Below are 16,311 nucleotides of genomic sequence, written 5' to 3' on the forward strand. Positions count from 1 at the left end.
CAACACGCCCCCTACAGCCTATTTTGAATTACGCTGGCTTACGCCGGCCAATATACGCTACGCCGCCGTAACTTTAGGCGCAAGTTCTTTCTGAATACAGGACTTGCCTCTCAAAGTTACGGCGGCGTAGCGTATATGAGATACGCTACGCCCGCATAACATTACGCATTTGTATCTGAATCCGGGCCATTGTCTTTTTTTCAAAATTGTCGCTCTTATTTTATTTATAGCGCAAAAAATAAAAACCGCAGAGGTGAGCAAATACCACCAAAAGAAATCTCTATTTGTGGGGAAAAAAGGGCGTCAATTTTGTTTGGGAGCCACATCGCATGACCGCGCAATTGTCATTCAAAGTGCGACTGCGCTGAAAACGAAATATTGGTCTGGGCAGGAAGGGGGTGAAAATGCCCTGTATTGAAGTGGTTAAAGCACACAAAAAACTGACATTTTGGCAGCATTAACAAAAAAGTGATGAAAAAGAGAACCTTAATGCTGAATCCCAGGTATGGTAATTTTTACATAGTTAAATTGGTCCAGCTTTGACCAATGTAAGTATGTCTGTGCAATTCTTGTGGAATCCCAGTGGAAGATCGAAATGTCTGTAGTAGACGCTGCTTCTACAGTGATCTCCAATGAATGCATAGCACTCTCTGATTGGAAGGCAGGGTGGTGACATACATTGAGAAAATGCAAAGTGTACTCTGAATGGTACTAGTGCTAAGTGGGCAATCTCTTGTGTTTGGTAAACAATGGGGCAGCTGCTCAACATGCGACCTGGAGGCTAGCAGCTATCACTGTAATGTGGGTGGTGGAGGAGACCTTTTTTTGAAGGCACGGTTACCTTTTTAAAGGACCTCAATAAGTGAGAAACATGTCTCATCAGCTATCAGTACCTGGGTTCAAAAAAATATATATATTTACTGCTTTGGTGTGGTGGTATTTATCATAATATTTCTGTCAGTTGTGTTAGACATGCAACTGAAAAGTCGCATAATCCGCGACTAAAAAATGTGTGAATAATAAGTGAGTAAATATATAAACTTAATCATATATAAGAATGTTCATGTGAATATGATCTCAATAAGATGAATAATGAAGGCAAGCAGCAATGTGAAAAAAATAACAAAAGCCGCACCCCTTCAGCAAAAAGCCTGTGTGGTCATTTAAGTCCAAACAGAAAAAAACACAGGACTCCAAAAAGTACCACATACAGGAGTCCAAAAAGTAACAAATAACATCTTGGAAGTCCAGAGAGTAGCAAAAAAGATGTAGCAAAAAAACTGCAGGTATTCAAACAAACACAGGAGCAGGGATATGAATCTTCAGTATTATGCTTCCATCAAATAAGGTAGATAAATGGCCGCTTACCGACTCAGATGGACCTCTATTACAGAGATCATACGAGCTCAGCACACAGGGATTGGTTCACCCGGCTCCAGAACATGGAAGTTGATCTACAGCAGAAGATCCTTTTCACCTCTCCGTGGGACACTGAACACTCCCTTGTATCAGCTGGATCTATAGCGCACATCCACCGTCTCCTCTCAGGATAGTGAAAGGGGTGTTCAGTGAGCAGTTAGGGTCATAATAAAAAAGAGGAAAACTTCATGGTGCAGTATGAAAAAAACAGATACCCTTTATTTGAATAAAGCGGGTTACTGACATCCAAAAAAGATAACAAATCTAAAAACAGACTACCAGTGGCGGCTCACACCAGACCAGCTGGAGTGTGATGGAGGTGTGGAGCCAAGGACTCTGACGTCATCACACTCCAGCTGGTGTGAGCCGCCACTGGTAGTCTGTTTTTAGATTTGTTATCTTTTTTGGATGTCAGTAACCCGCTTTATTCAAATAAAGGGTATCTGTTTTTTTTCATACTGCGCCATGAAGTTCTCCTCTTTTTTATTATGACCCTAACTGCTCACTGAACGCCCCTTTCCCTGTCCTGAGAGGAGACGGTGGATTGGCGCTATAGATCCAGCTGATACAAGGGAGTGTTCGGTGTCCAATGGAAAGGATCTTCTGCTGTGGATCAACTTCCATGTTCTGGAGCCGGGTGAACCAATCCCTGTGTGCTGAGCTTGTATGATCTCCGTAATAGAGGTCCATCTGAGTCGGTATGCGGCCATTTATCTACCTTATTTGATGGAATCATAATACTGAAGATTCATATCCCTGCTCCTATGTTTGTTTGAATACCTGCAGTTTTTTTGCTACATCTTTTTTGCTACTCTCTGGACTTCCAAGTTGTTATTTGTTACTTTTTAGACTCCTGTATTTGTTACTTTTTGGACTCCTGTGTTTTTTTCTGTTTGGACATAAATGACCACACAGGATTTTTGCTGAAGGGGTGCGGCTTTTGTTATTTTTTTCACATTGCTGCTTGCTTTCATTATTCATCGTATTGAGATCATATTCACATGAACATTCTTATATATGATTAAGTTTATATATTTACTCACTTATTATTCACACATTTTTTAGTTGCGGAATATGCAACTTTTCAGTTGCAGATTCACAGAATTTTTCAGATTGCGCATTATTTTTTACCTTTTTAAACATTTATTTTTAGTTCACTATTCTAACAAACATATAATTGCAGCACCTTGTCATTTTTTTTTTGTCACATTATAGTATTGTTTTCTAGTAGGAACAAATTTTTGGTGGAATTTATTTGCACTTTGTGGCACTATTATACACCTCCCATTTGGGGCTAGCGCGGATTACCTCCATTTTACAGTTGTGTTAGACAAGCTAAGTTTTTTAGGTGGCAAAAAGGCACCATTTAGATACACAACCATAAAAGGTTGAAATATACCATACATTTTTATTGTCAGATCTAAAAAGAATATTTTTGGACCACTACTGTCATTTTATATTTGTCTCCATCTGTTTTTGGTTAAACAAACTGACTTTAAACACAGACAGATACCTTGCTGCAAAATGGATGAATGGGTGGAAAGGTCTTTTTAAAATAGAATCAATAGTAAATTCCCCTAAAAGCTAATGGTACACTGTTCTTTATTGCATGCATTTACTTATTTACTTTATTACTTATTTATTTTTTTACTACAAGTTCCCAGTAAAGAACCAAGTACAAGGCCAAGTGTTGAACCACAAAACAAACCTGCAACAAATGGTGAAGGTAAGCCTCATCCTAATACAAAATAATGTATTAAAGGAGAATTGGATTTTGGGTAGACCACAGGGACAGTATGTCATTTGGGTCTGTTACAGTCCTGTCTCATATAGTATCACACAAAATCAATGTGGTGAGGATGGGTTGTTGGTTGACAGATGTATGCTGTATGGCTTTTCCTCTACTATATTCTCTATAGCAGTGATCTCCTAACTGCAGCATGGGGGCCAAATGTAGACTTTGCTTGCTTTTATCTGGCCCTTGGGGCACTATTTTATCCACTGATACCCACAATGGGGCATAATTAACCCCACTAACACCAGTGAAGGGGCACAATTCCTCCCAATGACAGCATCAATGGGGTATAATTTCTCCAAATGACAACACCAATGGGGTCCAGTGACACCAATGATGGGACACAATTCCTCCCACTGACACCAAGGATGGGGCATTGTTTTTTTTCCACTGATGTCGGCACCTTTTCTACTTCTAATGGCAACAGTCTGGTCCCCCTACATTTTAAATGACAGTAAATTGGCCCTTTGTTAAGAAAGTTCTATAGTAAACTTGAAAACTAAACTCACTCACTAAACTCACCTTTTAACATTCATACTAAGGCCCTGGAAAGCTGTAGGACCAGGGCCGTCTTTAATATTGATTGGACCCTGTGCAAACATTGTCTTGCCCCCCTCCCCCTTCCATGCAATTCCATTCTCCACCTGCTCTAAGGCCTCGTACAGACGACTGGACAGTCTGCTGAAAACGGTCAGCCGGACCGTTTTCAGCGGACATGTCTGGCCGGAAATTTCTGTATGATGGTTGTACACACCATCATACAGAAATCCACGCGTACACGATACGCGGTGACGAGGCCGCGCCGTCGCCGCGACGATGACGTGTCGATGTGCGCGGCCTTGGAAGTTCAATGCTTCCACACATGCGTCGAAGTGATTCGACGCATGCGAGGGATGGCGGCCGCTCGGACATGTACGGTGAGTCTGTACAGACGACCGAACATGTCCGATGGACAGGATTCCAGCGGACATGTTTCTTAGCATGTTTCTTAGCATGCAACATTTGTCCGCTCGAAAACGATCGGGTGGACAAATGTCGGCTGGAAACCTGTCCGGTCGGCCGTACACACGACCGAACATGTTCGGTCGTCTGTACGAGACCTTAGACATAAAAAAATTGCAGATAACTGAATCAGATCAGGCAGCAATTGTGATTGGTTGCCAGAGGTTACAGTGTATAATTACTGCTCACTGACTGGCTGCTAGAGGTTACAGCACACATTATGGCTCACTAATTATTTGCTAGAGGTTACAGCACATGACTTCTGCTTGTGTATTGGTTGCTAGAGATTACTGTACATCAGTACTGCTCACTGATTGGTTGCTAGAGGTCACTGGACATCCTTACCACTCACTAATTGGTTGCTAGAGGTTACTGCACATTATTACTGCTTACTGATTGGTTGCTAGAGGTTACTGCATATCCTTACCGCTCAATACTTGGTTGCAAGAGGTCAGTGCACATCATTACTGCTCACTGATTGGTTACTAAAGGTTACAGCACATCATCTCCTCACTGCCTGCACACCATGGACTGGGGAATGGGAGGGGACCTTGGATCAGTGGCAATGCTGGGGGAGGAGGTGGTGTGATTAGTGGCAATTCTGGGGGGTTGATGGAATCAGTGGCAATGGGGGGGGGGGTCAGATTAGTTAGGAGGCAGTACACTGTGGCAAATTCTGAATTATGTAGATCGAAGCTGTAAATCTTTGGCAAGTATATTGTGGTGACTCTACACTGACCACCAATTTAATGGGGAATTTACAATGACCACCAATGCGAGGTGGGGTTTACACTGACCACAAAGGTGAGAGGGGATTTGCTGTAGCACCATGTTATTTTGAAAAAGGGTTTTGCTTCCAATTTGCCTTTGCAGAACAGGGTGATGTTAAGCTCAATGACCACAGTTGTGGGCAGGACTTTCCAGCATGCCCCTTTACCTCTCCAGTGGGCAGCATTCAGCAGTGATGGTGGATATGACCTCGAGGGGGGTCATGATAAACATATGAATGTATTTACAAATTCTATTTACATATCAATGTTGCAGGTCCACAGCTATTTACATATTAATACCGCTCTATTTACATATCAAACACAGGGTCTGCAGGTGAGACACCTGTACATGGCAATAGGGCAGAGCTGGGCAGCATTAGTAGCAGGACTTCACACTGAGATATCAGGACGCAGCAAGGGAATTTAAACAGGGATAGTTGGCAAGTATGGGGAAGCTGCTTTGTGCTCCACAACAATTATGGAGCCCAGGGCAGATTCCCCTTTTGCCCTGCCTTAAAGACGGCCCTGTGTAGGACCTGATAGTCTAAACCCTACCTCATTCCATCCAATATATTAAATCTGCTTTCAGTAGTGTTCCACTCTAACAAACCAGAAATTATTATAAGCTGTAGTCTATTCCATGATTGATATACCGTACTTATTTGTAATTGTTCTTTACTAGATTACATCATATACAGGAAAAAGAAATCTTGCGCCAAATGAATTACACTAAATTATATACTTGATAAATCAAGTGACTAACTGAGTGAAGCTGCTCCCAAATAAAATCAGGTGACTGACTTGCATATATTGTATAGTGAGGTGAGGGGCGCTATATCAAAATAGTGGATGCGTGTCACAATGTGCGTTTGAGTAGTACACAGTGGGCCAGATCCACAAAAACCTGACGTAACTTAAAAAATCCAATTTAAGTTACACTGCCTTAAAGTTTCTACCTAAGTGCCTGATCCACAAAGCACTTATCTAGAAATTTCAGGCTGTGTAACTAAAATTCCGCCGGCGCAAGGCGTTCCTATTCAAATGGGGCGAGTCCCATTTAAATGAGGCGCGCTCCCGCGCCGGCCGTACTGCGCATGCGCGCCGGCCGTACTGCGCATGCGCGAAGTTACGTTACGCCGAGTTTTGAGGATCGCGACGGCTTAAAGTTGCGTCGGGGATAAAAAAAATGACAGCGGCATGCATTCCTGAGGGAGAACTCCATGCCCATTTTCAAAGAAAAAAACGGCATGGGTTCCCCCCCCAGGAGCATACCAGGCCCTTAGGTCTGGCATGGGTTGTAAGGAGACCCCCCCACGCCGAAAAATTGACGTAGGGGGTCCCCCTACAATCCATACCAGACCCGTATCCAAAGCACGCTACCCGGCCGGCCAGGAAGGGAGTGGGGACGAGCGAGCGCCCCCCCCCCCTCCTGAGCCGTGCCAGGCCGCGTGCCCTCAACATGGGGGGGTTGGGTGCTCTGGGGCAGGGGGGCGCACTGCGGGCCCCCCCACCCCAGAGCACCCTGTCCCCATGTTGATGAGGACAGGACCTCTTCCCGACAACCCTTGCCATTGGTTGTCGGGGTCTGCGGGCGGAGGCTTATCGGAATCTGGGAGTCCCCTTTAATAAGGGGGCCCCCAGATACCGGCCCCCCACCCTAAGTGAATGGATATGGGGTACATCGTACCCCTATCCATTCACCTGTAGGCAAAAAGTAAAATGTAGTAAACACACAACACAAGGCTTTTTAAAATAGTTTATTATTCTGCTCCGGAGGCCCCCCCTGTCTTCGTTATTAGCTCAATTACCAGGGGGGGCTTCTTCTTCCGCTCTCCGGGGGTCTTCTCCGCTCTCCGGGGGTCTTCTCCGGACTCCGGGGGGCTTCTTCCATCTTCTCCCCTCTTCCACTCTTGACTCGGCGAACCCCGGTTCTTCTTCAGCTCTCCGGTGCCTTCTTCTTCAGCGCTGGCTGCCTGCTATGTTTGTGTGTTAGCTCGATTTCAAACAGGCAGCCGGCGCGGTCTTCTGTGGCGTCATCTTTTCTTCTGGTCTTCTGTTCTTCCGATGTTGCCTCGTCACCTGTTGTCGCTGTAATGATGGAAGCGCGCCTTGCATCACATTTATATAGGCATCACCGTCCCATCATGCTCCGGTAGGTACCCACGTGGTGGGTGCACGTGGGTAGGCACCCACCACGTGGGTACCTGCCGGAGCATGATGGGACGGTGATGCCTATATAAATGGGATGCAAGGCGCGCTTCCATCATTACAGCGACAACAGGCGACGAGGCAACATCGGAAGAACAGAAGACCAGAAGAGAAGATGACGCCACAGAAGACCGCGCCGGCTGCCTGTTTGAAATCGAGCTAACACACAAACATAGCAGGCAGCCAGCGCTGAAGAAGAAGGCACCGGAGAGCTGAAGAAGAACCGGGGTTCGCCGAGTCAAGAGCGGAAGAGGGGAGAAGATGGAAGAAGCCCCCCGGAGTCCGGAGAAGACCCCCGGAGAGCGGAGAAGACCCCCGGAGAGCGGAGAAGACCACCGGAGAGCGGAAGAAGAAGCCTCCCCTGGTAATTGAGCTAATAACGAAGACAGGGGGGGCCTCCGGAGCAGAATAATAAACTATTTTAAAAAGCCTTGTGTTGTGTGTTTACTACATTTTACTTTTTGCCTACAGGTGAATGGATAGGGGTACGATGTACCCCATATCCATTCACTTAGGGTGGGGGGCCGGTATCTGGGGGCCCCCTTATTAAAGGGGACTCCCAGATTCCGATAAGCCTCCGCCCGCAGACCCCGACAACCAATGGCAAGGGTTGTCGGGAAGAGGTCCTGTCCTCATCAACATGGGGACAGGGTGCTCTGGGGTGGGGGGGCCCGCAGTGCGCCCCCCTGCCCCAGAGCACCCAACCCCCCCATGTTGAGGGCACGCGGCCTGGCACGGCTCAGGAGGGGGGGGGGCGCTCGCTCGTCCCCACTCCCTTCCTGGCCGGCCGGGTAGCGTGCTTTGGATACGGGTCTGGTATGGATTGTAGGGGGACCCCCTACGTCAATTTTTCGGCGTGGGGGGGTCTCCTTACAACCCATGCCAGACCTAAGGGCCTGGTATGCTCCTGGGGGGGAACCCATGCCGGTTTTGTTTTTTACAAATTGACGTGGAGTTCTCCCTCGGGAAAGCATACCAAATGCCGTCGCTGGAATGGGCCTTTACAAGGTGTGACTAACTTTACACTTTGTAGAACGAGCCCTAATTTTACACTTGCAAAATAACACTTACGGCGCAAAAAGGAAGCTAGAAAGCTTTGTGGATCGCCTTAAGTGCTAATTTGCATACTAGCAACGGCATTTCGACTCGAAATGCCCCCAGCGGCGGATGCGGTACTGCATCCTAAAATTAGGCAGTGTAATTCAATTACACATGCCGGATCTTCTGTGTAACTTTGGAAAAAGCCTTTTGAGGATCGTTTCCAAAGTTACACACAGACTGAACAGCAGTTAAGTCGGAGTATCTCTTTTGAGGATAACCCCCAGTGTAACTGTGTACCCAAATCTATGTGAAAAAACTTTGGCTATTTTGAAGATTCACAAGCACTTTAGCATTTGCACTTTTCCCTGCGATTTGGGATTGGATTATTTGTATTTTGCACCTGGACTTGATACAACACTGGATCCATTTTGCACTTAACTATTTATTTGCTGGACATTCTTTTAAATTTTTCTTTTTTTTTTTATATTTTATTTATTTTCCACGGCATTTGGCACTATTGTACTTATAGAGTTTAGACTATAATCTGTTTGGTTTTTCACATAGATTTGGGTACACAGTTACACTGTGTACTACTCAAACGCACATTGTGACACGCATCCACTATTTTGATATAGCGCCCCTCACCTCACTATACAAGATTACATCATATCACAAAACAATTTCAGATGAAAGACATTTTTTTTTTTATAAAGCGCACAAATGATAAAACTGTTACTTGTATATGTATACAGTCAGTTAATCTGCTGCTTTTCCATTCACAAGGATTATGCTGTACGATAATACATTATGTACAGTAAGATTTTAGAAAGCTGCATTCTTTTTAAAGGTCATCTCTTTTTGAGAAATGTTCATTTTCGCACTATGAAAAAATAATAGTTTCATTCCTTTCTGACATTCAGCTCTAGCTTTTTGATGAAGCAAAGCATGCTGGATTATTTCTGGTACCAATCCAGTAAAAGACACATTCTTCATCTCTTAGGTTACAGCTACATGGTGCTGCCTTCTAGCATGGGTGAACAGATAATGGTAGAAAGAAAAGCTTGTAGCATTCTAAGCTGCTGTCATCACCATAGGTTAGATAATCTTTATGTTTAAGCACAAAACACAATTACATTTTGACAGTCTCAACTAAAAAGGTAATACAAATATATATATATATATATATATATATATATATATATATATATATATATATATATATATATATATGTGCAGATCTCATAATAGTGAGATCTGGGTCAATTCCTGAGAAGTGCAGCAAAAACATGAAAATATAGTATAGCATGAAACTTCAGGCACCAAGAAGGCACTAAAGTATTTAGAATCTCTCGATGCAGCTTCCAGTGCTCTTCACATCAACTACAACGTGCACATTTTTTACCTGGTAAAGAACGTAGAGCAGTGACGACTGGTGCTCAAAATTTTTGGGGGAGCGCAAAGTAATTGAAAAAATCTGAAAAATACAAAAAAAAAACATATATTGCAGCCTCACTGTGCCCATCAAATGCAGCCACTGTGCAATCAAATGCAGCCACTGTGCCCATTAAATGCAGCCACTGTGCCCATTAAATGCAGCCTCTGTGCCATCAATTGCAGCCTCTGTGCCATCAATTACAGCCACTGTGTCCATCAAATGCAGCCACTGTGTCCATCAAATGCAGTCACAGGGGTAGATTCAGAGAGAAGATACGACGGCGTATCTCCAGATACGCCGTCGTATCTCTGAGTGTGCGGGGTCGTATCTATGGACCTGATTCATAGAATCAGTTACGCATAGATTTCCCTAAGATCCGACCGGCGTAAGTGTCTTACACCGTTGTATCTTAGGCTGCATATTTACGCTGGCCGCTAGGTGGCGCTTCCGTATATTTACGTGAGGAATATGCAAATGAGCTAGATACGCCAATTCAGAAACGTACATCCCGCCGGCGCATTTTTTACGTTGTTTACGTTAGGCTTTTTTCGGCGTATAGTTACCCCTGCTATATGAGGCGTAGCTAATGTTAAGTATGGCCGTCGTTCCCGCGCCGAGTTTTGAAATGTTTACGTTGTTTGCATAAGTCGTTTGCGAATACGGCTGTACGTCATTTACGTTCACGTCGAATCCAATACGTCCTTGCGGCGTAATTTGGAGCAATGCACACTGGCATATGTTACGGACGGCGCATGCGCCGTTAAAAAAACCCATCAAAAGCGCGGGGGTCATCTCAAATTTAAATAAAACACGCCCCCAACATCCCCATTTGAATTAGGCGAGGCTTACGCCGCCACACATACGTTACGCCGCTGTAACTAAGGGCGCAAGTTCTTTCTGCATACGGAACTTGCGCCCAAAGTTACAGCGGCGCAACTTATCGGAGATACGTTACGCCCGCAGAAAGATTCGCTCATCTTTCTGAATCCGGGCCACTGTGTCCATCAAATGCAGCCACTGTGCCCATCAAATGCAGCCACTGTGCCCCAATAAATGCAGCCACTGTGCCCCATTAAACACAGCCACTGTGCCATCAATTGCAGCCACTGTGCCATCATTTGCAGCCACTGTGCCATCAATTGCAGCCACTGTGCCCAACAATTGCAGCCACTGTGCCCATCAATTGCAGTCACTGTGCCTATCAAATGCAGCTACTGTTCCCCATTAAATGCAGCCACTGTGCCCATCATATGCAACCACAGTGATCGCAAATGTACCCACTATTTTGTACTTCTGAGGGCCATCCCCTTCCTGTAACAGAGGGAGGAAGTTTAATTTATGAATTAATTTATGGATCATTAGAAGCAGATTCAACGTTAAGGTGTTTTAATTGTTTGTGGAATCTTTTTTTCAACCTTTTACCCTTACCCCCTTACTTCTATACATTTCATCTCTCTGTTGATTCAGTGTTACCTATATATTAAACCCCCGGCTCCCTTATTCTGCACAATAACCTTCAGATGTCCATCCTCTGACCTGACTTTAGCCAGTTAATTTCCTCCAGGTGTGTACTGAAACATTGTGGTTACCTGAACTAAATGTCTGTCTTTTTTTATACTCCAAGACTCCAAAGACCATGGCAGTAGCAATTCAAGTGGTGGTACAGAAAAAATTTCTGCCACAAGTAACAAAGGTAAGCAAACATAGAGAATTAGAGAAAACATTTGTACATTTATAGCAGAGTTGATGCCCTCCTTTGGGGGTTATGACAAATAGCCCTCCCCAAACAAGATACTGCGCTAAACTTGCAGGTAAATAGAAGAACCAGAACCTTTGCTGAGTGAAGGAATGGGTTTGATAATAAAGTTGGCAGTGCCTCCACCCAGGACAAGGCCTCTGCAAACAGAGGGGATTCATTTCCTGGGAAATTAACAAGCAATCTAATCAAAGTAACTGGGTGCAGAGGAACTACTGCAACTAGCATATAACATTTATGATAAGTATATAGATGCACACCATTACGGAAATAATACAAGCTTTACATAAGAAAAAAATCAATAATAGTACATACATGCAATGTACAAACAGGTATTACCAGCAAAGGGCCCAACAAGAGTCCTGGTGAAATTGTGCACATACTCAGGTATATAAAAAGTATTTATTAATAGAGATAACTCTAGATGAATGTTGCAGCAAAGTTCAGTTGCAGGAGCCTCTGAGGATGATCACAATGCAGCGTCCATCCTGGTGTCAGGCCTCGTACACACGACCGAGTTTCTCTGCAAAAACCAGCAAGAAACTTGCTGGGAGATATTTTTTTGCCGAGGAAACCGGTCGTGTGTACATTTCCGTCGAGGAAACTGTCAAGAAACTCGACGAGCAAAAAAGAGAGCAAGTTCTCTATTTCCTCTACGGAAATGGAGAAACTTGCTGTAACGGTCACCACCGTTTACGACCTTCCATCAACTACGACAGCTCATCTGACACACAGACAAACCAGCAGGCATCCCATTTCCCAGAATAACGAGACTTTCTCCGTGTTCTCTGGTTTCAAATGTAAGACAACTTTAATGGTCAGCTTTCAGTTATATATACAGTTTAAGCATGAAAGGAACAATCAAACTCTCCACTCACACCCTGGGAGGGCTTCAATACACCTTCAGATGGCTAATTGCTAAACATTCTAGACATGTCGGCGCCGGCCTATAATTATCATGATCTAATCTCTGCACATTCCTTCATTAACAGAACTCAAACAAAACACCATCACACAATGATCTCTTCTTAATCCACATCCCTTGACAGACGTTCTGTCTCCGCATACAGCTTGGCAAGTTCCATTCCACATCTTATATCAATAGAATTCACACAAAGCAGCGTCACACAATGAGAGGTCTTTCAGAAGCAGACTCAATTAGCATGTCACTAGCCAGGGCTAATCATAGAAATAAGTCACTATTGACTGGTTGGGTCACAATTAACCAACAACTTGCAATATCTCAAGATCCTGCAATATGAACTGTCAGTGATGTCCCCTGTCCTGTAATTTAGGATATAATTTCTCAGTCACCCTATGGCCCTATCGGACATAAGGTGACCCTAGACATAAGACTCCTTGGTGACGCCGGTACAGGAGTACCCCTCATCTCTGTTTGTCCCGGGTCATTCCATTACACTTGCCTTGTCGAGTTCCTCGACAGCCTGACAAGGAACAGCGCCGATAACAGGAAGAAGATCGTCAGAGACATGGCAGCGGCGGAGGGCACGGAGAAGAACTTTGGGGCTTCGATCTCATGTAAGTCGATCATAATGAGCTAGTATGCTATGCATACTAGCTCATTATGACTTTCGCCTGCAGGGTTAAAAAAAAAATGAACAAGGTTTTACTTCCACTTTAATATCTATTGTTTGCTTAGTTGGGGTGGTAATTGTACTTATAATGTTTCAAACACAACATTATTGATTTTGCTTTATTATAATACTGTAAGTGTCAACACATTAAACATGTATTAGGTATTACATTGCTTGTAATGACAATGAAGAAGTCTTATTGACCAAATAGATTTTTATGTGAAAATGAAAACATAGTAAGATCTGTATTATTAATTACACTTTTTTTTTGCAGGAATTAAAATTGGAGCAGGGTGTGTTGCAGCTGTTATAGCCGTTATTGTCTTAGTAGTTATCTACAAAATATGTCAGAAAAAGCCCCCAGGTAAGAATAATCTTAGAAGAATTTTAGTCTTCTGGTGCATGAGCAGATGTTTTTAATTAAAGTTAATTGGTTGTTATAGATCTGAGCACTTATACTTATTAATAGTGCTTTTATTTAAAGGGGTTGTAAAGGTAAAAAAAAAAAAATCCCTAAATAGCTTCCTATACCTTAGTGCAGTCCTCCTTCACTTACCTCATCCTTCCATTTTGCTTTTAAATGTCCTTATTTCTTCTGAGAAATCCTCACTTCCTGTCTGTAAGTCCACACAGTAATGCAAGGCTTTCTCCCTGGTGTGGAGAAAGCCTCTTGAGGGGGCGAGCAGGAGGGTCAGGACGCTCTCTACTTTGCAGATAGAGAAAGGAGCTGTGTGTTAGTGGGCGTCCTGACACTTCTGCTCACCCCCTCCCCCCTCAAGAGGCTTTCTCCACACCAGGGAGAAAGCCTCGCATTACGGTGTGTAGTTGCAGACAGAGGAACAGGAAGTGAGGATTTCTCAGAAGATATAAGGACATTTAAAAGCAAAATCGAAGGATGAGGTAAGTGAAGGAGGACTGTACTAAGGTAAAGAAAGCTATTTAGGTTTTTTTTTTTTACCTTTACAACCCCATTAAGGTGTAGCTCACACAGTATTACTGCATAGATCATAGATTCAAGTAAGAATATGCATTACTCTTGTATTTAAACCCCTTTCACACTGAAGCGTTTTTACAGCGTTTTAGCGTTAAAAATAGCGCTCTTAAAACGCTCATAAAATGCTCTCCATGCATCTCAAAGGACCCTTTCACACTGAGTCCTGCAAGCAGCATCTTTGGAGCAGCTTTTGGGCGCTAAAAAAAAGCTCCAAATACGCCCCTCTCCAATGAAATGAATTGAAAGCGCTGTAAAAACGCCTTACCCTTTCACACTGAGGCGTTGCACTGACGGGGCGTTGAGAGAAGTCCTGAAAGCAGTATCTTTGGAGCAGCTTTTTGGCATTGAAAAAAACGCTCCAAAAACGCCCCTCTCCATAGAAATGAATTGAAAAGCGCTGTAAAAACGCCTTACCCTTTCACACTGAGGCACTGCACTGCACTGAGGCACTGCAAAAACACCCTAAACCGTTAGGGTCTTAGCGGTGCTATTGGGATTGCAGATGAGGCTTCGCTCGAATAACGCTCGAATAACGCTCGAAAAACACTCAAATCACGCTCGAAAAACGCCCCAGTGTGAAAGGGGCCTTAGACTGAGATTTCTCAACCAGGGTTCCTCCAGAGGTTGCTAGGGCTTTCTTAAAGCGGAGGTTCACCCAAATAACATGTATATAAGATCATATTCTTTATACTTCCACCATGTACAGTATGCCCTTTTTTTTATTTTTTTGGCTCTACATACCTTATTATGGCTATTTTCCACCCGGCTTCCGGGTACTGACTCCCGCGGGAGTAGGTGTTTCTATGCAGAGGCGCAATGTCACCTGGGACTTCGCCCAGATGATTGACATCCTTGAGAAAAAGTTTCCCCCCCGCGCCCGCCTATTGCGTAGGCGCGTCACGAGAGTCACAGAGTTTCCGAAAGTAGCCGAACTGCGAATCAGCTCTACACGGCGCCTGCGCACCGACTAGGAGCCGTGTAGAGCTGACTGCGCAGGCGCCGTATAGAGCTGACTCGCAGTTCGGCTACTTTCGGAAACTCTGTGACTCTCGTGACGCGCCTACGCAATTGGCGGGCGCGGGGGGGAACTTTTTCTCAAGGACGTCAATCATCTGGGAGAAGTCCGAGGTGACATTGTGCCTCTGCATAGAAACGCCTACTCCTGCGGGAGTCTGTACCTGGAAGCCGGGTGGAAAATAGCCATAATAAGGTATGTAGAGCCAAAAAAAACAGGGCATACTGTACATGGTGGAAGTATAAAGAATATGATCTTATATACATGTTATTTGGGTGAACCTCCGCTTTAAGCAATGAGCAATTTCTGCCTCTCTGAAAGTTTACCAATGACCACAAGTTTAAAGAGGATTCTTCCCATTGACCATCGCAATAAGGTATCATGACTAGGGATGAGCTTCGTATTCGTGTCAAACTCATGTTCGACTCGAACATCGTATGTTCGATCGTTCATCGAATTACGAAAGTTTTGGGCCGTTCGCGTCAAATTCGAGTTACGTTTCACAGCCCATAACTCACTGCGGCATCGCAATGCATTGCTGGCTGATGATTGGCCAGGCATGCACTATGACCCGCATGCTTGGCCAACCACAGCTTGCAATAAACGGAGAGCCATAATTGGCCAAAGCCAGGGTGGCTTTGGCCAATTATGGCTCAGGGGGTTTAGTACACGCCCCACACTATAAAAGGCAGCAGATCGGCCTTGTGTAGTGTGTTGCGATGGATAAAAGAGAGAAGACAGAGAGAGAGAAAGAGAGAGTGTCATTTTTAGTAGGTAGATAGAGCAGGCAGGCAGGCTAGTCAGTTAACGTTACAGTGTGTAGAGGATATATATGCATCCCAGGTGTTGTGTATATATATTTATACACTGTATAGTTTAGCTAGATCAGCTCTTCCTAATTTACTGGCAGGCAGGTGATTTGTGCTAGCTGCAGTATTCTCAAGTGGTGTATTGCCTGTGTCCTCTGCAGTGTGCACCATAAAGCTATGTGTACTGCCTTTGTCCTCTGTAGTTTGCACCTAAAGCTACTTGGTGTGTACTCCCCGTGTCCTCTGCAGTTTGCACCTAAAGCTACGTAGTGTGTGTACTGCCCGTGTCCTCTGCAGATTGCACCTAAAGCTACGAAGTGTGTACTGCCTGTGTCCTCTGCAGTGTGCACCTAAAGCTACGTGGTGTGTGTACTGCCCATGTCCTCTGAAGATTGCACCTAAAGCTACGTAGTGTGTACTGCCCATGTCCTCTGCAGTGTGCACCTAAAGCTACGTGGTGTGTGTACTGTCT

The 16,311-nt window shown here is 44.4% G+C and overlaps 1 protein-coding gene across 2 annotated transcripts in view; it reads left to right on the plus strand.

Moving 5' to 3' along the window:
* Positions 1-16,311, plus strand: part of EMCN (endomucin) — a 183,872-nt gene that overhangs the window by 141,858 nt on the left and 25,703 nt on the right. For both annotated transcript variants that reach the window (XM_040330027.1, XM_040330016.1), the window contains exons 8-10: positions 3,077-3,145; positions 11,295-11,363; positions 13,296-13,385. In XM_040330027.1, coding sequence (XP_040185961.1) covers positions 3,077-3,145; positions 11,295-11,363; positions 13,296-13,385 — 228 coding nt within the window. The remainder of the gene's footprint in view (positions 1-3,076; positions 3,146-11,294; positions 11,364-13,295; positions 13,386-16,311) is intronic.

This window comes from Rana temporaria, chromosome 1 (assembly GCF_905171775.1).
Source record: "Rana temporaria chromosome 1, aRanTem1.1, whole genome shotgun sequence".
Classification (NCBI taxonomy): domain Eukaryota; kingdom Metazoa; phylum Chordata; class Amphibia; order Anura; family Ranidae; genus Rana; species Rana temporaria.